At 42.9% G+C, this 25,151-nt stretch overlaps 1 protein-coding gene across 1 annotated transcript in view; it reads left to right on the top strand.

Annotated features, from left to right (window-relative positions):
- LOC145398641 (membrane-associated tyrosine- and threonine-specific cdc2-inhibitory kinase-like) overlaps positions 1-21,174 on the top strand; it is a 43,063-nt gene extending 21,889 nt beyond the window's left edge. Inside the window, exons 9-11 of the mRNA XM_080271445.1 lie at positions 9,335-9,488; positions 10,163-10,400; positions 21,154-21,174. Of these exons, the coding sequence (XP_080127571.1) occupies positions 9,335-9,488; positions 10,163-10,400 (392 nt within the window). The 3' untranslated portion in view covers positions 21,154-21,174. The remainder of the gene's footprint in view (positions 1-9,334; positions 9,489-10,162; positions 10,401-21,153) is intronic.
- Positions 21,175-25,151: the final 3,977 nt, after the last annotated feature.

The raw sequence follows: 25,151 nt of genomic DNA, 5'->3' as shown, positions 1-25,151 counted from the left end.
TTGTGCTATGAATGATAACTAACCTTTTAGGATAGTGTTGGTGGGCTTGCTGGGAATGGAAGGTGGTATCCAAGGCTGTAGGTAGTCCTACTGGGTCCCCGGAATGGCTGCTGGCGTCACTAGCGGGTAATGGCTGCTGCTCCTCCTCAACCTCCCTCATAAATCCTTCAAAATCACACTCAAAATCACTATCTTCGTCCACAGCCATGGAAGGTCCTGCTTCTGCCTGTCCTAGCACTCTGTAAGCCTTCACTGCTGCCAGGATCTTGTCTTGGTTGTTTATTATGGTCCTCATGTTGGCTTCATTCATGTCATAGGCCCTGGCAATGTCAACTTTCCTCTCCCCTTTCTTCTTCCTCTCGATGCTTTCTAGCTTGGTGGCCTGAGGGAGGTGACGACGCTTCTTGGGGTTCTCAGAAGGCTTCCTAGGCATCGTGAGCAGGGTAAAATGCAGTAACAAGGGCAGAAAATGCAGCAAGAAAAAAGCACCTTCCAATGCAATTATGTGACTGAGTGGCGCTGTGGCGGGAGAAATGTAAACAAAACATCACGTGACAGCAGAAGCGTTTTTAATTGGGCAGCATCACGATCACGTCACGATAGCGGGCGGGGAAGGCTACTTGATCAGAAGTTTTTCATTGGCTATCATCATCATGGGAATGTCCAGTATGACTGTGTTGGACCGGGGGTGATCGTGCTAGAGGTGAACTCTGCGGATTTCGCCCACTTCTCGGAGCTCTGTGCGTGTTATGCTAACACACTCGTGTTGCAGTAATTAAATCGTATTAAATAATACTAATTATTTGCTCTCCGTGCTGGACGTGAATCGTGTTGGACGCGAGGGTACTGTATATATATATATATATATATATATACTGTATATGGTATATATATATATATATATATATATATATATACTGTAAATGGTATATATAATATATATAATATATACTGGACATTCCCATGATGATGATAGCCAATGAAAACTTCTGATCAAGTAGCCTTCCCCGCCCGCTATCGTGACGTGATCGTGATGCTGCCCAATTAAAAACGCTTCTGGTGTCACGTGATGTTTTGTTTACATTTCTCCCGCCACAGCGCCACTCAGTCGCATAATTGCATTGGAAGGTGCTTTTTTCTTGCTGCATTTTCTGCCCTTGTTACTGCATTTTACCCTGCTCACGATGCCTAGGAAGCCTTCTGAGAACCCCAAGAAGCGTCGGCACCTCCCTCAGGCCACCAAGCTAGAAAGCATCGAGAGGAAGAAGAAAGGGGAGAGGAAAGTTGACATTGCCAAGGCCTATAACATGAATGAAGCTAACGTGATCATAATAAAAGACTAAGACAAGATCCTGGCAGCCGAAGGCTATCACACGGCACTTCATACCAGGTTTGCCGAGGATACGATGGTAAATCGGAACGGTAACGTGGTAAAATTGCCGACGATACCACGGGCATTTGGAATTCATCTGGATGGATTCCTGCCGAACATATGACGGGCAAAACAGTGTGACCAAAACCCAGGCGACTCGACAGAGAATGTATCGTACTACAGCATTGAACATTTAGCCTGACACTGAATACATATTAATATTTTAGAATAAATATCAATCGTTTTGAAACCCTTCTCATCGGCGTCCGTACCAGTTTATAAACAAAGTTGATTCTCCTTATTCTCTACCGAGTCAGCGACAGTGATCACTTTCCACAGTCATGAGACGGGGCTCTGGCAACAGTGTGAGAAGCATGCACTTTGCCGAGGATTACAGGGCTAGGACAGGCAGAAGCAGGACCTTCCATGGCTGTGGATGAAGATAGTGATTCTGAGAGTGATTTCGAAGGATTTATGAGGGAGGTTTGATTTCGAAGGATTTATGAGGGAGGTTGAGGAGGAGCAACAGCCATTACCCGCTAGTGACGCCAGCAGCCATCCTCCGTTGACCCAGTAGGACTACCTACAGCCTTGGATACCACCTTCCATTCCCAGCAAACCCACCAACACTATCCTAAAAGGTTAGTTATCATTTATAGCACAGTACCATTTATTATAATTACAATAGTACCAGTATATGTATAGGTATATGGTAGGTATTTAGGGTGACTCTTCCTAGGGTTGCTGACATAATTTATTTTTCCCCATAAGCTCTATTGTTAGTCCAACACGTTTTTGGTCCAACACATGACCCGTGCATGACAATATTACTGTGCTGGACGTGAGGGTACTGTATATATTTGCTATATATATATATATATATATATAGCATATATATACACACACACATATACAGTATATACCGTGATCCGTCAGTTATCCAGACATTGATTATCTGAACATGTTCAGTATCCGGACACTGGGCTTTGTCTCTATTAAACAATTATCCAAAATTTACTCGCTGTTATCCGGACGTAAAAGTTCCTGAGAACTTCGGCTGGTCAGCTTACACGTACACATCCAAACATTGAGTATCGTGGCCGCTGGGTTCGAGCCATGAACAGGAAGAAGTCCATAACCCACAACCGGAGCTAAATGTCCGTTCGCTCCTGCACTGAATGGTCAAAGTTGCGCGTTTGTCCAATCTCCCCCAGTAAACCTCCAGGACCCGAGCAATATGACTGTAACCAGCAGGTGGTGTCAAAACGTCCTTACGCATCCCCACCCAGTGTCTAGTATCGCCTGGCCACCGGGCTTGCTCTTTCCTCACTGCCTTCACGTGTTTAACACAAGCCACAAGTACATGTTCACTAACAGCCCCCATAACAGCCACAGGGCTAAGCCTTGCCCAACTCCCACCACCATCGAACAGAGACCACAAGCCACGAGTACATGTTTGGTGACTGCCCGTGTGCTTCTCTACCGAAGGTCAAAAATCGCTCAGCCACCGGGAGGCACTCACACCACACACAAAGAGACAGAGAGAGAGAGGGAGATAGACCTTCCCACGTTGAGTACAATATCAGTACAGTACAGTAATTTCTGTACCAATACATATGATAGTACTACAGTACTGTACTGTATACAGTATAGTACTGTATGTGTGTATGTACAGTACACTCCCATTCGGTATGGGTATTCTTTTCAATGCCACAATCACCCACCTGTGCCAAGCAGCCATACTGGGATAGGTTAGGTTTGGTAAGGTAAAATACATTTATTTAACCCATGTAATTTTGCCTGGGAAACATATTGAACATATTTTGTGAGAAAATTCTTTGGTTATTTTTGAAAGGACGAGGCGAGTATGGTTCCTAGCTGAGGGGCGTAGGTGGCCACTGCACGTGTAATGCAGATTACAACCCACGAGTAAATGTTTGGTGACAGCGCCCATCCGCCTCTCTATCGAAGGTCTAAAATCACACAGCCACCGGGAGACACACACGCACTACACACACAAAGAGATCCCCTCACACACCATGATGACAGAATATCAGTACGGTAATTTCTGTGCCAGTGCATACAGTAGTACAGTACTACAATACTGTACTGTAAACAGTACACTACTGTATGTGTGTACAGTACAGTATATACAGTACAATACTGTACTGCACAATACAAATCCATTCAGTATGGGTATTTGTTTCAATACCACAGTCAGCCACCTCAACCAAGCAGCCCTATTAGGAAAGGTTAGGTTTGGTAAGGTTAGGTAAAGATATCCTATGTAATTTTGCCTGAAGACATTGAGTATATCTTCAAGAAAATCATATGGTTATTTTTTAATGGAGGAGGCGAGCGTTGTTCCTGGCAGAGGGGTACCGGTGGCCACCGTGCGTGTAATACAGACCACACCCCACGAGTAAATGTACGGTAAAACTGCCCGTCCAGCCCTACACCGAATGGCGGGAGTCCCCCGGCCTCTGGGATTAGTGCAGAAACCCCCCACCACACACGCCAGTTCACTTCCGCACCGGATGGTCAGAGTTGCCTGGCAGGCCGCTTGAGTCATACACTACCTGAGGCAGTGATATACTGGTCATCCTCTGTTGCCGTCACGTACTAACCCTTGCCTGGGCAAATGGAAGTGAACCTTGTAGACAGATGTCAGTTTGCTGCTTGCGGCTTCCTCTGTGCCCGGAAGCAACCGTTGGGTGCGATATGGCAGCGCCGTACTGTACTGCATGCCGATGAACAGAGGCCCACACCTCAATTCCTGCCTTTCCGCCCCTTATGAGTGGTTCCGCTTGCAACGATGGCTGTGACTACGGTTGCTTTTTCGATGGTTCCCTACCTTCTTCAGGCTGTGACCCTGCTCTGCTGCATTCTTGTGTGTGTGGTGATGGCCCCACCACCACCTGAGAAGCAGAAGAGGAAGGTTCTGAGTCTGGAGAAGAAGCAAGAAATATTGGGCAGGGTTGACGCGGGCTGGACCACAGGATGCATTTTTCGCGAATGTGATCTAGCCCGTTCAACGTTGTTCGATATCAAGAGGTCACGCGACAAGTTTATGCAGTATGGACAGGACTTTGGCGAAAGCATGCTTTGCAGTGACAGGAAGGTAATGACCCAGGCCCGGCACACCATTGTCAGCTGGTCAACTTTGATGTAGTTTCGTTAGCAACGTGGTGCTGGTGTGCTAGTGCGTGGGACCGAGGTGAAGGCTAGTGCTGAGAAGTTTTCACGCCTGCACAACATGCTGGACTTCAAGGCGTCCGAGGGATGGCTCTTTAGGCTCAAGCTACTCCATGGACTTACTGGGCGTAAGGCACACGGCGAAGCCTTGGACACGTCAGAAGAAGAATTAGACCCATTTCAGCAGAAATTGCAGCGCTTGATCAAGGATGAGGGCCTTGCCCTTGGTCAAGTCTATAACACTGATGAAACTGGTCTGTTCTACCACTCCTTCCCCACCCACACCTTGGCTGAGGAAAGGGAGAAGTCTGTGCCTGGTCGGAAGTTGTCCTAACAGGGTGTCTCTGTTTTGTGCTGTGGCATTGCTAACGGGATGCACCTCCTCAAACCCATTGTTGTTGGGCGTGCAAAACAACACGTTGTCTCCCTGGGTTGATGGATAGCCTGCCTGTTGTGTGGTACCATTCTGTGAAGGCCAGGTTTACCGCTAAGATCTTCAGAGATTGGTTCCACAGACATTTCGTCAAGGAGGTTATCCATTATCTAACAGAGGTCCTTGGCATTGCTCATGACCAGGTGAAGGCACTCCTACTCCTGGACAATGCTCCTGAGCATCCATCTGAGAAGGATTTGGTTGCTTTTGATGGACGGATTAGGTGCATGTTTTTGCCACCTAATACGACTGCTCTGATTCAACCAAGGGACCAGGGTGTTGTTATGGCTGCCAAGAGACTGTATACTGCCAGAGGTTCCTGAACAAGGTGATGGTGGTGCTGGAGGACAAGGATGCAGTGGAGGACACACGTGGGGAGCAGATCTTGCAGAATCTTCAGTGTTACGACGTGAAGTCTGCCATGTTCAACTGGACGAACACGTGGAAGGAAGTCACTGTCAAAACCCTCGAAAGCGATTGGTCTCGTCTCCTGCAGGGAATCGAAGCCGAGCACGACTTCAAGGACTTTGACGTGGAATATTTCCACAGTCGCGTTAGACAGGCAGGAGAGCAGGTGAACATTGATGATGTGCGGGATTGGTTGAACGATGATGGTGACGATCCTGGTTACCAGACCATGTCTGATGAGGAGATTGCCACTACTGCCTCTGCGGGCATGGAAGAGAGCAGCGGGACCAACGAGGACGAGGATGAGGACCCAGACTCGCAGCCCTCCGCAGCTCCTTCACTCCCCTGTGTCAGTGTCCTCCATGGCTACCTGGAGGGGATGCTGGAGTATGCTGAGCACCTGCACTGTGACAGGGAGTTGGTGCCGCTCAGCCTGGCGATGGAGCTGTGGGTAGTCCAGGATGCTGTTATCTTCCCTCAGAATCGTCGGTCCTACTGTCAGACCAGGATCGACTCATTCTTCGAGTCTGTGACACCCACAAGTGCCAGCCCATTCTCACCACCACCACCAGCTCGTTTCCCGCCTTCACCTTCGGACCCACAACCAAGCCCGTCATCAGCTGTTGAGTCTCTGTTAGACATAAGTTTGCGGTTGTCTTCGGAGTCTCCTAAGATGGGTAGGTCACCATCACTGCACCGCAGATCGCTGATCATCACCCAGCTCCAGCAGGTTGAGGATGACGAGGACGAGTTCTTTGACCTTGGTTAGGTGCTAGTGTTTGCCACTAGACCACACGGGACAACCTGCTGGAGGTGGTGGGTTACGAAGCCTGGCAGCGGTGCACTGGGTGGTAAGTACCCCAACCGAATATTTTTCAGCAGGTAGCTTTAGGTTTCTTTCGTAGTTTCCTTGGTGCTACAATTAAGTAGGATATTCCTATGTGTGTTTTGAGGTCACAATATGGCAGAATGACCCAAAAACAGTGCCAAAAATAGGAGAGGTACTGTACACACAGTAGTGTTTAGGTTGGGTGTTTTTTTGTTTTCAGTGGTTTTTCTGCATGGTTTTCTTGGTGTTTACCATTACTTTTGATATTGCTATGTGTTTTTTGTTGTCTAAATATGCCTGAATAACTGGAAAACACAGCCAAATTAAGCATAGGTACTGTACAAATAAGTTTGGTATAGGTTGGAGGTGGATATAGGTAGGGTCTTGGTGTGGTAGGAGAATAGTGTTCATTATCTGGATATTGCCACTACCCGGGCATGCCTTTGGCTATAATTATGTCCAGATAATTGAGGGATTACTGTGTGTGTGTATGTGTATATATATATATATATATATATATATATATATATATATACACACACACACACACACACACACACACACACACACACACACACACACACACACACACACTCAAACCTCAATTTAAGGGATCTCCATTTATGGGATTTCAGATTTAAGGGACTCCATATTCTACCTGACAAATGGACAGGACCATTCAAATATGATACATAATGTCTGGGTTATACACATTAATATGTTACTTTATACAGTACCCGTAAAATAATATTCATCCATCCATCCATCCATCCATCATCCAATCCTACATTGCCCCATGAGGAGCGTAGGAGCCTGGGGCTAGGCAAGTTTGTCCTGACATTTAAGATGAGAGTGAAATAATATTCATAGTCATATAAATAGGTAAGATAAGTGAAATAATCACATACCGTACATAAGTGAAACAGTCATTGCATTTCATAATAAGAGTGTCTTTATATGTGGTAAAACAAGGGACATTTTCAGGTAAGGGACAAGTTGATACCCCATTTAGTCCCTTAAATCACGGTTTGAATGTATATGATTGAGACAAGAACTTGGTAGGCTAGTGCGGAGTTTTGCTGATGTCTGTGAGCATCATGCCTTGTGAGTAAATGTAGAGAAGAGTAAAGTGATGGTTATTGAGAGAGAAGTTAACTCCCAGTGCGATGTTACAGTGAATGGAGAGAGACTGGAATTGGTGAGAGAGTTCAAATACTTGGGTACAGTGATGGAAATGAGAGGAAAATGTGCAAAAAAAGTGGAAATTAGAGTGACACACGGAAGGAAAGTAGTTAGTGTAATGAAGGCCTTGATAAGAAACAGAGGCTTTACCGTTGCAGCTGCACTAGGCTTACATGAAGGAGTGTTAATGCCAGCTTTAACATAAGGATGTGAGACTATGATGTGGCATGAAAATGAAAAGTCAGTAGTAAGAGCAGCGGAGATGGGACTGCTGAGGAATGTATGTGGAGTACAGAGAGTGGATAGGATACAAAATAATGTGATTTGTGACTTATTTCACATTATTTTTTTGTTTCAATGTATTACTGTCTAGTTACTTCACTTATTTCTCTCTGCCATTAATTCATTGTTTCTACATACATTTGTTTAGTTATTTCACTTATTATGTAGTTACTTCCACTATTACATTTAAGTCACTAGTATTAATTTACAGATTTCATTTTTCATTATTTCATATGGAAGTGAAGCTTGGACCTTGCTGGAAGGACACAAGTCAAGAGTGAGGGCAGTGGAAATGAGTTGAGGGGAGCATGTGGAGTCACATGGAGAGACAGACTGACAAATGAGGAAGTGAAGGAGGGTTGTGGTGTGGATGTGATAGGAAGCGTTAGGAGAAACACTTTAAGGTCGTGTGGCCATGTGGAGAGGATGGAGAGCGAGAGACTGGTAAGGAGAGTGTATGCGAGTGAGGTGGAGGGGGGAAGAGGGAGGGGGAGGCCAAGGATGAGATGGAGGGGTGGAGTGGAATGTTATATGAGGGAGGGGGGTGTGAGCTGGGAGCAAGACAGTGAAATTGCGGGGGACAGGGTGACATGGAGGCAATTTGTTTGTAGCTACCCCTTACAGGATTAAGGTTTCTGGCAATAGATAGATAGATAGATGGATTATTTCTTTGTATCTACTTATCACACATATCTTATAATGCTTATACTCGGTGGTAGTAGTAGGCATAAGAGCAACAGGCTAATGCATGGATGAACTGAGTTGTGGCATTGATGTGGTGAGACGAGCAGGTTGTGCTTGTAACTTCCGCAACTACTAATTATTTAGGCATTTCCCTTGGACTGTGGTCACTCTCCTCATCACTGAAGACATACTCAAGCTTTCTTTTCGCTTGTGGATGCCACATAACCTCCCAAAATCAGCTCCAGAGGAGGATGAGAGCTGAGGATCACAGACAGACGTCTCTCACCCACTGTGGCTAGACAAACACTGAGCACATGTGCCAGCACAGTATGCAGTCAGCTGGCAGGTGTCATAAATCTCTGTACTTCAGTAGGAGCTTGAGGGTGATCGCTCTCATACCTCGTCATCTTAAATGACTGTGGGACCCAGTAAAGTTACATTGCAATCAGAATAGCTACCTTTATAGAGATAGGTTGCATATGAAGGGTTAAATAGAGTTGATCAAGTTCACCTAAATAGGCTTAAATCAGGACATTACCCTGCCTTCCTAACTCATCAATTTGAATTGTGTTGGGTGGACTCTCAGATGACACATGCCCTGCTCGTACAGTAGAATAGGCCCACACAGCATAACATACATAATGGTGCCTTGTACAACACTTGTTGCATCAAGATACAGACACAACATCAGTGGTGTAGGGAGCCAGTGAGACTACCCCATAGGGGCAGTTGCTTGACTGTGGTAGTAGTAGTAGTAGTAGGTGTTGTTCCCTAGGCTTGTCTGTGGTTGACGGGTCTGCTTGGTCAGGCAGTTTGAGGTTAAGCAGTAGCAACAATAAGAACATAATTGTTCTTGTGTATTATGCTTACATTTGGTAATCTGATTAGTTATTTGCAGGTAATAGTTGCAGATGTTTTCGTATAACCTCTTTTTAATGTCATGCAGAAGATGAAGACCACAGCCTGGCCCACCCACTAGGAGACATCTCATCTTCCAGCAGTGAAATCAGTGTGGGTAAACGATGCGCAAACTCCACACCCGTCGGTTTCAAGTACGTGAGACACCAGGATCTCTTCACAACTTCACCAGTTACGAGAAACAGGTGTGATGAAGTAGACATATTGCATGTTGCACAGTTATTCTTCATTATATGCTAGTGATGTCTTGCAAATTTTCACAGCCTTTTCCACACGGCTGGAGCTGTAAGGTACTTTGCAGATCAGATGGATAGGTAGAAGTGGAACACTATTATTAGTAGTAGTAGTTGTTGTTCCCTAGGCAGTCTGGCCTAACAGCCCCAAGTCCCTTAGGAACTTTGGTAAACAGTTTTTGTGGAACTGGTCCTGTGGATTACACACACACACACACACACACACACACACACACACAACAGACAAAGTAGGTAACATAATGACATCTCTGTATTGTAATTTTTAGAACAAAAGTGATTATTTGTACTGTGTATTTTAGCTACTTCATTTTATTTAAGCAGTTCAGTAGGAGCTGGATGTAAGTTTAGACATTTGGTTTTACTGTTGGGTATATTATGGAAAAAGAGGCAGTGCTATTCTTGTTGTAGTAGTCATGGTGCTGAAGATATGCTGTAGGTGAAAAGTTTTATATCATTGTGGAACATAAAGATCTGCATCTTTCATCTTCCTCATCATTTTCATTCCCATGGAGCTGATGGTCATTTTATTCAACCCTGGTCTTGCCTAGATTCGTATGAAGTAATTGATGTAACTTGCCCAAAGCTAATAAAAGTTGCAATTTCAGCCTGTGTGAGGGCCAGGATTTGGTGGACAGCCCAAGTTTATTTAGAAGGCGCACGCCGTTGTCACGATCCCACAGGAAACCGGGCAACCAGAAAAACGGTAGCCAAGTCAAGAGATTCTCTTTCAATACCTCCAGTCCAAAGAACACTGTGGATGAGGAGCCACAGCCAGCATTCAACCTTACCTCAAGGAACCTAATAGATCTCTTCAATGCAGCTGAGTCAGATGATGAAGACTAGGTAAACGTGATATGGTAGAAATACTGAAAGTCTGGTACACTTTTCACTGGGACCTGAGTTCATCAAGAGAAGATGTATCAGTTTGAAGTATAGATTGAGCAAATTGCTGACATATATTAATGATTCTTGAGTGCTGTTGTACTCTTTGATGATTAGATCAGCTTGCTTTCTAATTATTACTGGTATATTGGATAGATTAAAAATTCTGCAAGTGACAGTAGGGCTTTACTATCATTTACACTGATGAGTAGCTATTGGCCTGTATAGTGACTGAGAGTATACAGTGATAATTTTGCAATGAAGTTCGCAGTACTGTACTTTTAGTTCATTTATTCTTTATTGGACAATTTTTTATTTTGGTCCGTAATGAAACAAACAGCACTTTATTTTGAGAAGTATGCTAGTAAACCTCTGAGTTAGAAATATGTTAATGCAAGCTGTAGTTCCTTATTTTGCAATTTTTGGTGATGGGTTTGAAAGAACCACATTGTGGCAATCACACTTTGTTTCATTGCATATTACTGTATTATTCAAAGTACACATACAGCAGGATGGCTGAAATGAATGGTATTGTGTTCCATGATGTGTAGGTCATGATTAAAATGACTTTACCTGCAAGGAGAGGTGGGCAAGTTAATGAAAAATGTTAGCTTCGTTATCTGTTAATCCGTCAAGTAGCTCTGTTAAAGTTAATCCGCTAATTTTGCCATTGAATTAACGGAAATCAACCGTTAACCCGCTAGTTTTTTGAAACATTAAATTGGCTAATCACTAATTTGATAGTCCACTAATCTGCTGCTTGCTAATTTTTGTTTTTTTACATATGAAACTCTGGTTTCCTTTATAAAAGACGCTCTTAAAGCTAGAAAAGTTTTATTAATACCTCAGAATGTTTAAAAAATACAGTTAGAACTTACATTGAAAAATATAATTGTTGCCCTCTGTTTTCCTGTAGGACACAAACTTGTCAAGATGCGGCCAGGGGATCTCAGAGTCACTATCCACCTCGGCCTCGCTGACATCACCCTCACTAGCCATAACAGTTTCCTGACTGTCCAATCTGTCCTGACCCACTTCAGTCTCACTTACAGACAACTGAGACGAGGATAGACCCTTGCGATGTACTTGATTGAGACGCCGTCACGATGAGTCTGTGATCATTCCACAGTCCAAAGCTCTGTTGGCTTAGAGTCACTATGACACTATCGATTTGACAATTTAAATGACGATTTAAAATGCTTCTGACCTAAAGTGACTTGTAACAGAAATAATGGATAAACTTACGTCAGCGGAAATTTTAATGGAAGTTATTGATAATCTGTTAACTTTAAAAAAATTAATAGATTAATGCGTTAACAAAAAAATTAGCTCCATTATTAACGATTAACGAGTTAATGCCCACCACTGCCTTCAGGTTATAATGTACTGTGTAGTCATGCTGGGATATAGATGGGTGGCCTTGTGTGTGGGGAATGTGTGATAAAGCTGCATTATAAAATATTGTACAATGATTCATGTCACTTCATGCGCTTGAAGTCTTGTCTTGGTAAAGTACTTTCTATGGATCAGGTGTCAAGAAAAATGTTGAGACACGTGTGGAATGAATAACATGTTTGCTAGGAATTTACATTTGACAATACCTATGCCATTTGCAGCATTATGGGTTAAGCAGTTGGAATAAATCTGCATGTACTGTATTGTAGTATTGAGCAGGAAGAAGTCTAACAGGTTTATTTAGCCCTCTTCTGTATAGTGTATTTGAGTCAAATATTACTTATACCAAACCTGATTTATGTGAGAGTTATATATTTAGTAACAGAGTAGTCTTCTCGTGCTTTGTATATTGCCAGGAATAAATGTGTATTTATATTTTTCTATATACAACAGTACCTTAGTTGTCTGTTTGTACGTAGTTAATAAAAGCACTGTAAATTGAGTCAGTGATAGTGTAGATTCTGTTTTGATGCCATTAGCTTTTTGAGCTAGTAGAAGTTTTGTTTGAAGCAGATTGTTTGTTTCAGTACAGAAAAGTACTCTGATTTCATCGTTTTTACTGGTGATTGAAAAGCTGAAAATCAGTGTATACAGTAATGCTGTAAGAGTTGGAAGTTGCCATAAGTGCTGGAGTATTATTGTCACTGTCATTTGTACTTGGTTCTTGAACAGTGTTTCTCTGCATTTTGCTGTCATTCTCAGTGGTTGTTACCTGTGAACAAGATGAAAGAGAGAGAGAGAGACATGCATTGTTTGTAATAGTCAGGTTTTGGTGGTCTTCCTTAGGTGATTAAGTACACTGAGCGCTTTGTGTTTATGAGTGTTTTTACTCATTTTTTATATCTCTTTTCATAATGTGTGTGAAAGGGTGAGATCGAAGGTTCTAGACATAAGTGGATCATTTAAAAAGTTAGGTGAATATGTAAACATGGTATAAACTTAGGGCAGAGCAAAACTCATAGCCAAGTAGGTACACCAGTTTCACCTATCTTTTTCCTTCCTTCCTCTGTTAATACCAACTTCCACACCTTGTGTACATCATTGAACTTCAGCATTGTCATCACCTTCATTCTGTCAGCTTTTTTACTTCATGTAGCTTAGCATCAGTCCCTCTAGGGTTCCAAGTTGAATTTTTTTTCACTTTCTTTGTTTCTTTCCTTTTTACACACCCTCCCTCACTGTCTTCTCTTTGCTTCCCCATTTATGATCATCTGTGGAACACTGCAGCCCACCATCCACCTTTCTGCTGATGGGGAGTTGGGAGACATTGTGAATCCAGATCCAACATAACCTCTACTTAACATCGCGCGGAGCTCACAGATAAAGTGGCCAACTTCCTGTAGTCCATTGGATTCATGTCCAGATGAGCCAGGTGTTGTAGCAGCAAGAACCATCCACTGTTTTTTATACACACAAACCATATTTATTTCTCATTACTGTATTCCCATCAGGTATCACCCTACCCCTGTCTCCCCCTGTCTCCATTACTTTATCTGTTATCCTGGTAGCTGGTAGCAGTGGTTTCCTTCATTTAGTCAAGCATTCTTGAAGAGTATTTTTTGAAGGATGTGAAGTAAATAGCTTTAGATAACTGATAGCAAGTTCATCATCATATCATCAGGACCTCCATTCTCACCCTAGGGGTGGGTGCTTGTTTGGAAAAACATAAATAAATAAATTTAAAAAATGTAGAACCCTCTCCATACAAGACAGTTTGATGTGTGATGTGTCCAGTTGAGCCCACACTTTCTTTGTACAAATGCGTTTCATGGAATATACTTTCCCATAAAAACATGGATAACAATAGTCATGTTTCTTAGTGAAAGCAAACCATATTATCAATACTGAGTTCCACCATGTAGGAAAATCTCTCTTCAGAAATTATTATTATTATTTTTTTTTTTATTTTTTTTATTTTTTTTATTTTTTTCTCAATAGTAAGCTAATATAAAGCATTCAGAACAAAATGTTGAAACACATTTCCTGCCACAGTATGTATCTTGAAATGTTTAAGATGTTCATCACAGGTAACTTGTGAGTTGAAGAAGGGGTGCAGCCTTTGTCATATATATGTGTCCATGTATTATTCATTCATTCATTTTCATCTTTTGTCAGCTCTGTATCTTCCTCAGTTTTCATTCCTCACTTCCTTACACATTCATTTACCATTTCAAGCTGTCTTCTTAGCCTTTTATGTCTCCTCCCACCATCAACTTGCATCCCTGTTCACCACCCTACTACCAGATGCTTTAGCATAGGAGAAGCCTCTTGAACTGCAGGGTTGTAGGATCATCTTTGAGAAGAACCTCTCCTAAACCAAGTTAAATTGTTTGGACATTGCAGAAATACAATGATAAATGTGTTCTTAGGATGAAGGAGTTAAAAGGGTACAGTAGTTTATCCTAACATAGCTTCCATGTTCCCACCCTGTTTAGGTTTCCAGGATGACATACAAACACATCCCCTTGAAATTGCTTAGTAGAGCTACCTGCCCATATTAGGCAGGTGGAAGCCAGTAGCTGCAATGCTTATGTAAATGTCCATTTTTTTTAATGATTATAACAAAGAACATTGCTTTACCCTCCAATATTTACCCAACATCTGTAATAAATATATTACAGTGCATCTCCTATCTATCCAACACAGTCCATATATAGTATTTTCCTTAACAGTCCCATAGTCATTGCCTGCATCCTTGACACTCGTGCTATACACAAGTCTCAAGTTTATATAGTTTTTGTCATAGCTGAGATAAATGAAATGTGGAAGCAATGCCACAGGTCCTGTCCTCACAGCCTCAAGGCCAGATAAATGCAGTCCTGCAGCCATTGTACTCAGACCTGTTTCATATCAAGGCCTTCATAGCACTGGTCACTCTTCTTTCAGCCATTGGACTCTCCACTTTTAATTTACAGATTTATATATTTAGCAGAGGAAGCTGGATATGAACTGGTGCCTGGTGGGACTGTGATGCAAACACCATAACAGTAAATGGCCTCTCTTGTGCCTTGTCCTACTCTCCAACGTCAGACCCTACCACTGTCTCTACATCCAGTTTCACTTCATCGTTACCTTTTATATACTTGTCTAATTTTTGATCACCATACAGTATTTATAATTTACTCTTACTCATTGGCATCACAGTCCAGTATACCACCAGAGAATTGAAGTTGACCTTTTTCTGCCATCAGATATGCTTTCATTTAGGTACTGAGTAGAATAATTTGAGGTTTTTCATGCTCTTATAAAGTACTGTATACAGGAAATTGTCTTCCAACCTACATCCTTTTCCATTACTTCGTCTGCATCCTATCAGCTGATTCCCTCTGACATTCCTTATTACCCAGTATTCCCTCACTTGCTTTCATCATTCAGTATTGCCTTTCAACTTTCCCTTTACTCACACTTCAGTTTGTCTTCATCTTCTGTTTCCTCCCTCGCCATTGACTGTCCCCATAACCCCCTTTCCAAGCCTTTCATTTGGCCTCTCCAACTGGCACTTTGGTGCTGCTGAGGGACGCCTTCACAAAGTGGCACTGATACATCCAGGTGCTTTCACTGCCCAGTTACTTAAAACATCCCTCAACTTACTCACCATCTCCAAAAGGAAGATAAATCGGCAGAAGGGAGCCTTATTTTGCAGTCCACTGGGTTCACTTCCAGATGAACCTGGAGCCACAATAACCTCTCACTCAGCCTCAGAATACTCATTCCCTTTTCCTCCCTCCTCCCCCATCACGTTATCATTAGGACCACCACCACAGATGAATGTAGGATATATGAAGAATGTACTGTTTAAGTTTATGAGGTGGCATATTAAAAAAAACACTGGGGTGGTTCAGCCATGTGGAGCAAATGGAGAGAGAGTGAATAGGAGAGTGTATGAGAGAGGGGGTTGAAGAAAAGGACAATCAAAAACAAGATGGAGAGATTTGGTTTGAGACACTGTGATGGTTGTGTGTCATAGGAAGAGGGGTCAATGCTGAGTAAGGACACAATTGCCCAAAGATCATTTTGTTAAGGCTATCTTGTCACATATAAAGGTGTCAGGCATTAGTTTATATTTTTTACTCGCATGCCTTCTTTCCCAACTACCACCTTTTTTTAATTTATTTTTTCATCACTATTCCATCTTTCATCATCAGACACACCCTCCACCACCATTACCACAACCTCCCCCCACCCTCCATTACCTCCTCTATCACAAATACCATCACTTTCACCTTCACCTCCACCATCACCTACCACTGTCACCAATACCATCACCATCATCATCACCAATACCATCACCATCATCATCACCAATACCATCACCATCATCATCACCAATACCATCACCATCACCTCCACTATCACCAGTACCATCACTTACCACTATCACCAATACCATCACCCACCAGTATCACCAATACTATCACCTCCACTATCACCAATACCATTACCTCCACTATCACCAATACCATCACCCACCACTATCACCAATACAGTCATCCACCACTATCACCAATACCATCACCCACCACTATCACCAGTACCATCACCCACCACTATCACCAGTACCATCACCCACCACTATCACCAGTACCATCACCCACCACTATCACCAATACCATCACCGTCACTATCACCAATACCATCACCCACCACTATCACCAGTACCATCACCCACCACTATCACCAGTACCATCACCGTCACTATCACCAGTACCATCACCGTCACTATCACCAGTACCATTACCCACCACTATCACCAATACCATCACCCACCACTATCACGAGTACCATCACCATCACTATTACCAATACCATCACCTCCGTTATCACCACTACCACCCACTCCCTCCACCACCATTACCAGCCCCACCCACCATTACCACCCTCACCCTCCACCACCACTATCACCCGCACCCACCATCACCACCCTCCACCACCACTATTACCCCCACCCTCCATCACCACTGCCACCCCCACCCACCATCACTATTACCACCCCCACCCTCCACCACCACCACAACCCCCACCCTCCATCACCACCATCCTATCTTCCACCATCACCACCACCACCACCACCACCCTCCTGCTCATCCCTTCGTCCACCGCCCCTCCTATCTATATCTGCCACCCCCTCCCCACACAACACACTCTTACCACTGCTTGTTTTTCCTCTTCTCCGTCTCTCCCCTTCCCATACCCCCTTTCTCTTCCCCTTACCCCTCCCTCTCCTCAACCCTGTTCCTACCACAGCCTGTCCCCTTGCCCCTCTTCCTACCCTACCCTTGATTCCTTTCCTCCTCTACGCTTCCCTCACTCAGTTCATCTTCCCCTTTCCTCCACTCATTCCTTGCCCCTCCCTCATCTATTCCTTAACTTCCCCCTTTCCTCCACTCTCTCGTTTACCCTGCCCCTCCTACACCCTCTCTATCCTGCCTCTCACCTTCCCCTTTCCTCTACTCTCCCGCAAGGTACCAAAATGAAGGAGTGGGTGGAAGGGCTTCGTGTTTTATAGGTGATATGTTTAGTTTTGGTGTTGGTTGCTGAAGCGGCGTTGCTGCTTAATTTTAAATGTAGCAGTTCACGTGTTTTACCCTGAAATGTTTGCGTTATGTCGATTTGAACGCGGTAAATGTTTCAGTTAGAAGAATTATCCCCACACATGGACACGTTCGGAATACATAGGTCGTCAATATGTGGGCATAATTTCTTAGCTTTTTCTACTGTTGTAATCCAGTGTAGTCATAAACACGTGGTGCTTAGTTGTCATTGTTTTGCTGGTCTCATGAGTGAATCAGAGTTCACCAGTTGACCTTGTATCGGTTACCTGATCTCATGTCGACTCATGACATCATGCATCTGTGCATCAGCCTGTTGTGAGAAATGTATTGAATGTATTGGTTGTGCAATTGATGAAGTCTTTATTGGTTATATCTAATAATACCTTACCTGCAGATTTTTTTTGGTGTTTTATTTGCTCATGTTTGCAATCTGTGACTTCTTCAGGCGCGGATCTAGGGGGGGGGGTTCCAGAAGGGACTCCCCCCCCCCCCTGCTCGGGCTTTGTGTATAATTCTTTAACCTGTATTCCTGTTGAGTAAAACCAAATCTAAGTGTTACGTACAGTATGCACGCTGTATATTACGGATAGTAAATGTAGTTATCTTGTTTTACGTAACAATTCAACAGGACAAAAATTATTAGATTATTATACATACCCCATTTACCGTGACTACTTGAGGTTTGAGATATTATATTTACAATTTTATTCATTATCGAATCCTCGCAACCTCGAACGTTCATTGTTGACAAATACTGTAAAGCCTACTCGCCACGGTATGAAGGGCTTATCAGGCTTAAGTTAAACCCCAGCGGCAACAACGGCAGGGGAAAAAAAAAAAAAAAAAAAAAGGCATTGAAAAGAGGTACAATCTGATGGAAATTTTTTTTTATTTCTCTGGTTTACCATGTTCATTACTCCCTACGACCACTATTCCTCCATTAATCGATGTTGAGAAATTGCAGCAGTGGATGCTAAGGAATACCTAGGCCTTGCTGGGTATTTTCGATAGGTAGGGAAGCGAAATCGAGGCGAATTTAACAGAAATGAAAGGCAATATTATTATAAACTATGTTTGAAGAAATGCTGTTTATTCTTTTTGCCAGACCGAGAGGTCTGGGATACAATAAGCAATGTCACTAAGTAATCATTTCGTTAAAACTAGCCTTTTGGCCCTTCTTTGATAATAGACTAGATTTCAAAGGAACCGAAATACATTAAAACATACTTGTGCCCATAAATTTGCACATTTCCAGCGAAGATTATTATATTCTCAAATGCAAGGATAATGCATCTGAGACTCTCGGTACCATTTATATTCTGTTATTCCTTAATGAGCTAAGTATCTGTTTATGCAATAAAGCGTATCTGAGGGCATTAATTTCCACTTTCTAGCTAAGATAATTGTACAGTACTTTCAAATGCGAGGGAAATGCATACGACTCAGATGCATTTTTGTCGTGTTATTCCCTGATAGTCTGTAATTATCTGTTAGAGATTTTTTGAGGATTTAAGGTCATTGTCCTGCATACATTTATCACCATTTTTAATATATATACTGAATATCATCTTCATTGTCTAGTATATCCCTCCATAGGCCTCTAAATTGCCTCTAAAGCTGCAAAGGCTAGCTTCGCTCGCCATCCCCCATCCACCTTCACCCTTCCATCATGAACCTATAATGACCGGACTCCCCCCCCCTTACAAAAAATCCTGGATCCGCCCTGTTTTTAGATAGAATTAAATTTGTGTTCTGGGCTACTAAGTTTTGTTATAATGACATGTACCAAGATAACAGTTATATAGACCAAAAAATTTTGTTCACCCGGTGATAAATGTGATGTTTGCAATATATTACATTAGTGACAAACATTTTGTAATTAATAATGGGCTCAACTTTTTTTTTTACCTGGTCTTGAATGTTATTGTTAATTTCAACTTTTGTGATGAGTCAGCAGTCCTCTGCAGAGCTATAGACGTATGCATTTAACTAAAATTGTTAATTAGACGGCAAGTTCCAAATTTTTGATGGACTTGCATGGGGCACCGTGGGATTATTAGATGTAATCAACGCGCATACCACAGTACAGACAGCAGTCAGCAACTAAGCAGTGACGCCTGACGTGCTTTATCTCCAGGCGTTCTAAATTACCCTCAAGCTGGGGTTTGTGGACAGTCATGTTTTTTAACTCGTACTAATCTCTTACGCGACTTCTAGCTTTATACTTTTTTTTTCTATACCTTCGTAGGCTATATCAACATACGAGTAGTGTCTTCCCTGTTTTATTGCGTTTTTACCTCTTCTGTCATTCCATTTTCTCCTTTCCCATTTCTGTTCCACTGTTTGTCGTTTCTGCTTTGAATTAATGCCATGTCTGTGATACCAGACACAAGAAATCCATTATTCAGTTCGATTCAAAACGGGCATGCCTCCCTTGCAGTCCGATGACGCATTTTTATTCTTGGTGCCTTCAGACGATTTTATTTTTGGTGCCTTCAGACGATTTTATTTTTGGTGCCTTCAGACGATTTTATTCTGCACAGGAAAGGTTTTTCCAGCTGTAGGGGTTAGATACAGTTTTCATTGAGACCATCGCTACTGGCAATATGTCTTGAATGAAAATCGTCTGGCGGTGTCCTGACGAAATTGAAAACGTAATCGGATTTAAGGGGTTACGGTTAAAGCAATGGGACCGTTACTCGGAGAGCAGTATATCAGCTGCTGCTGCTGGTAGCAGAGGGTCAAAGGGCGTGAGCAATGAGCATTGTGGAGTGGGCAGATCTGTGCGAGGCGTCACAGTTTAGTGGTATAAATAGCTTTTGTATCATCCCGGGTTTGTTTGTATGAAACAGCAACGTCACAGCTGCTGGCACGCGGTCAGTTTGGTCGCCCGGGGAGGAGGAGGAGGTGGGTGGGGATAGCACGAGGGAGAAGAAAGGCGGGGGAGGGAGGGAATGTTGCAAGGGATATGAGGAAAATGAAACTGACAGATAATTAGGGCTAAAATGAAGTTAAAAGTAGCAGATGGGTCGAAGGAAGATGAGACGAGGAAGCGAGGGCTTGGAAGTGGGGTTAGGGGAAGGGAGGGTGAATAAGCATCGGTAGACCATTTGACACGGGTTGTGTAAGATGGATGAGGTTGAGTTGGTGTGATGAATCCGACTTCTCGTTTACGGAGGAAGAAGGAATAGCGGCGGAAGTGAAGTTGTGAGCAGCCAAGGGTCGCAGTAACGGGGTTTGTGGTGGCGCCGGCTGAGTTACCGGTTTTTAATATCTTGTTTCTAATTATACCGTTGATCGATCACACTAATGACCCCTATACTTCACAGGGATACTTTTAACCTGTCACATGTTTTCTTCAGTTCTTCCAATTGTCTGTGACCACTTGTAGCTGGTGAAGCAGAATGGTGTGAAATGAGAGGTGCAGATATTTCCGGTATTTCTGGCAACATTCCACTTTTCTCCCTTGTAGGAGCTAGACCGTATTCATAAAGGATCCTAACCGATGTTTACGGTAAAGAAGCCTCACACTAAAGTTATATAAGATCCTTATTTGATCGTATTTTTCACTTACTGTTCACTCTGATTTAGTTATTAAGTGTTTCAGAGCCGTAAGAGCGATGATAATAATGCACAGGGGCAGTTTTATGTACATGTTAAGCTTAGGCAACTTTATAAATACATTACCTGAACTCTGAAAATTACAGGTGGGTGAGCACATCTTCGGGGCCTGACCTAAGGATGTGTCCGAGATGCTGCCTTTACAAGCGGGGTGGGTGGGGAGGAAGGCTGGCAGTGAAAGTCATCCACACGGGGCATGAGTAGTACGCTAATTATAATAGATTTTAACCCATTCAGGCCGAGGACATTGTTTTATTCAGCAACCACCTCGATCTTAGGAAAAACCTTTAGTAGTGAGGGGGTTAATGAACGTTGTTATTTAACCCAGTTCAAGTCTCCAATCTGAGTAAATTTATCAGGAAACGAAAAGAATAACATTACTTTCTTGGTCTGAAGGGGTTAACCACAAGTACGATGGCGTGTATAGCCTATTTTGCAGCTACCCTCAGACGATTTTATTCAGCTTCCATTAACCTTTCACCCACAGAGATCTTCCCTTAAACTATAAAATCGCCCTTCAGTATCGGAGCACTGGGAGGGAGCGGGTTGCTTCAGAGACCGAAAGTGATCAGCCTAACACAAAACACTCGGGCGACAGGGGTGAACTAATCTTCACAGCAAATCATTCAAATAATAATAATAAACCAATCAAAAACTTACTTTGGTCGATTTTTTATTTACCTTTTCCTTTTTTTTTTTCAGCCGTATGAGTGAAATAAGTAAAACAATCAGCCCTATACACATTTTCAAGAAAGTTTGTCAATATGGGTCGTGTCCAGATTCAGCTACAAATTATATTAAACGCCTGTCGTAACCAGTGTATTTTTCCCAAGAAGGATAAGGAAAACTCAATGCAGAATTTTCCATTGTCACTTTTCCTTCCTGCGAAAATAAATATGGCGAAAAGGAAATGATCGTCAGTGAACCTAAAGCAGGTGTTCAAATAGGGGTGCGTACTAGGATGGTCTGGTGCCGCGGGGGAGGGGGATGTGAACAATAGAATAAGCAACATGTCAAGGTTGAATAATGCCACACCACTGTTCTGCACAAATAAGGTATGCGCCATTACTGAACGTATGCTTTGTCTTAATTTATCCATTTATTGTTACCGTTTGCCGTACAAATGATTTCCTAGATATTTTATACTGCCAGGCCTTTTGATTTTACTGAGCTGAGAGAACCGTGGCCGACGAAGACTTAAGGGAAAGTTTTAACTGTCCAGCGTGGGTTCAATCGCCCGACCTATTGCCAGTGTTTTTAGGTGCGGGAACATCTACTGGAACTGCTCTGTCCGTTCGTTGCTCACTAACGTTTTTCAGACGCGAAGTGTTTCAGTCCCGTAGATTTTAGCGACATTCTAGATCACGACCTTGATGGTGTCGTATCTGCGTCGCTCTTTTGTACTTGTTGCTGTCCCTGATGGATTTTGATCTCTGAATCCTGGATCACCATACCACCAATATAGCATGCTATCTTCACCGGATGTTTTACGAGCATATTCCTTGTCATTTGATAGACGGCCGGAAGCGGTAGTTTAGGGACGCAACAAAACGTTTGTGCTGTATCACTGTCATATGTAGTCAGGGTCAAAAGTTTTAGCATTTCACTTCACTCTTCACTGCTGGCACATATTTCTAAGCTGAGAGAGGCGTGGTGTGTTTCTTGGCCGTTAGATTATTCTCTCTGGTACCGTATGGTGCGTCAGGGAGCAATATGACAGCTGTACCCAAGTGAGGAGTAGGAGTGGTGGAATAGTAAACCAACTATTTGCTCTGACTGTACGTCTATTGTGATGTCAATGTCCATGTGTCCTTCCTTTGTCGCGTACTTTAAAAGCTAATGACAGCATTTTTTGTTCATTAATTAACAGATTCTATTTCAGCCAAACCAAAAAGCGCGTTTGATTACCAATCGTGACGGATTTACTCTCACCCAGGGGCGGATATTCAAGAGGGTACGGTAGTACAGGTATGTCCATGTGTTTTCGCGTGTTCTCACAGTGTAGAGGTTCCCATGATGACATACAGACTGACTCAGACACAGCCATTCCATCACATTCCCACATATCCATCCAGGGTCCGTAAAACATGGGATGAATGTGCAGTAGTAGCAGAGACGCCCGACCGTCAGGTTGTGTGCATGCAGACCACTACAGTACACGCATACTCAGACAAACAAAATGTGGAACAGGAAGCCAGTGTGTTACGTCAGTTCTGTGTGTTGAGGAGTTCATGTCCACCCTTTGCAATTGTCCAGCTTATATCTGCAGTGCAATGATAAAGAACTAAACTGAGTAGGTCCTCAAATTGCAGAATCGAGCGATTTTCCACCATTTTGTTTGGTTTATCAAAAGGGTGATAAATACAACAGTTGGACAATCGCATTTAGTACTAAACTAAATTTACAACGCTTTCCCACTTTCATGGTTGACATTTTGTCGTCAGTTTAATATATGATTATTCAGATACTCTTAGGTGTGGTAAATCACTGAGTATTACGTTTGAAATATAGTTCCCACCATAAACATGTCGTGGATTCAGCCAACGACTGTATTTGTAGACAACATTCGTAGAGCGACTTACTGTAGCCTGTTCACCGTAATGCTATAGCTCTGTGGTAAATGAGAACTTTCCTGATGTTGGAAAACTATATCACCAAAGTTTGGACTAAACTTCATTTTTTTTTTTTTTCTTTACGACACAAGAAGGATAACGAAGACTCCATCGTATATCTGCGGTTTCGTGTGTTTCTGATTCTGCTGTGTGGACATTACATGCGTTGTTGGCAGGCGTGGCGGGGGCGGTGTCCCAGCACGTGGTTCACGATGTCCCGGCCCAGAATGTTAACCGAGTGAGGTGAGCACCTGTCGTGTGTGACAACATTATCAGGATTAAACGTAGCAGGTGGGTGTGAAAATCACCACCATTTTCCCTCCCCCTCTCACTGTGTGTGTGTTGAAAGAATCCACACAATTCGTCCCTCGCTATGAGTTACATCAAAGTCAAATGAAAGATCCATCCAAGTCTAGATCTATGCACATACGGAACACACAGCCAGAGTTGTTGCGGGGGGGAGGGGGGGGGTACCATGAGTGAGATGCCTCCACTGACGGAGGTGGAGGTGGAGGGGGGGGGATTGGGGGGATGACGTGCTTCGTAGCAACTTTTTCTCGGCGATTCATTCGGATATTACAACTCGACGTCTCTTGCAAGGTAATTATATCGCCTTAATAACCAAACAGTTTTTATATACTGAGGCGTAATATACAGAATAAATCGCTAAGGAAGAGGTATTACGACAACTAAGCCACTGTGAATACGAACCCAGGGCTTATTTGTGTGTGTGTGTGGGGGGGAGACTGGCGGTTATTTTATTCTATCCATTTTAACTCGCCCTAAAATTGCCATCCCTCCATCTGGGTTACAACAGAAGATTAACACAAGGATTCTGTACCATGTTTTACCTTAACTTTGTCCAGATTTTCGTTCTATCGAAGCTTATTCACGGATGTCAATGGGAAATAGACAATACTGCGTCTCCATCCTTTCCAAAGCAATTCTTCGTGACTAACATCATAATTTAGTGTGAATCCACTGTTGCAACTCAGCATTTAAAGTGAGGAGATGGCAATTTTAGGGCAAGTTAGAGTAAAATGAGTGTAGCAACGATAACCTCTTCTGGAAATGACGCAAGCAGTAATATTGTCTTAATTTGCCACTGAGCTACATGAAATGAGCTTAAAATGAGGGAGTTGTCCACCAGATTAGGATGGAGGGGCTATATCATTGTCCAACAGTCTGGCTTTCCTGCCGAGAATGGGGGTAGGAAGAGGGAAAACTGCTCTCGTACTTGTGTTGTCTAAATGCATCGAAAATTTTTACATGGCCTGTGTGTGTTTGTACTTTTTTTTTTTTTTTTTTTGGTCTTGGTGAAAAAATGGTTATTTAATTTCTCGGTTAACTTCCATAGGGTTCTGGAGGAGCCGTCACGCCTATGATCTGGTCTTGAAGCTCAAAGACATTATTGATACGCTTCCCTCCTGGGTAATAATAATAAACTGTGGCAACGCTGTAAAATAACATCT

This window comes from Coenobita brevimanus, chromosome 46 (genome assembly GCF_032717465.1).
Source record: "Coenobita brevimanus isolate Jiangsu-jjx chromosome 46, ASM3271746v2, whole genome shotgun sequence".
NCBI lineage: Eukaryota > Metazoa > Arthropoda > Malacostraca > Decapoda > Coenobitidae > Coenobita > Coenobita brevimanus.
Note: the sequence above shows the minus strand (reverse complement) of the source record. Positions and strands in the feature narration are given on the sequence as shown.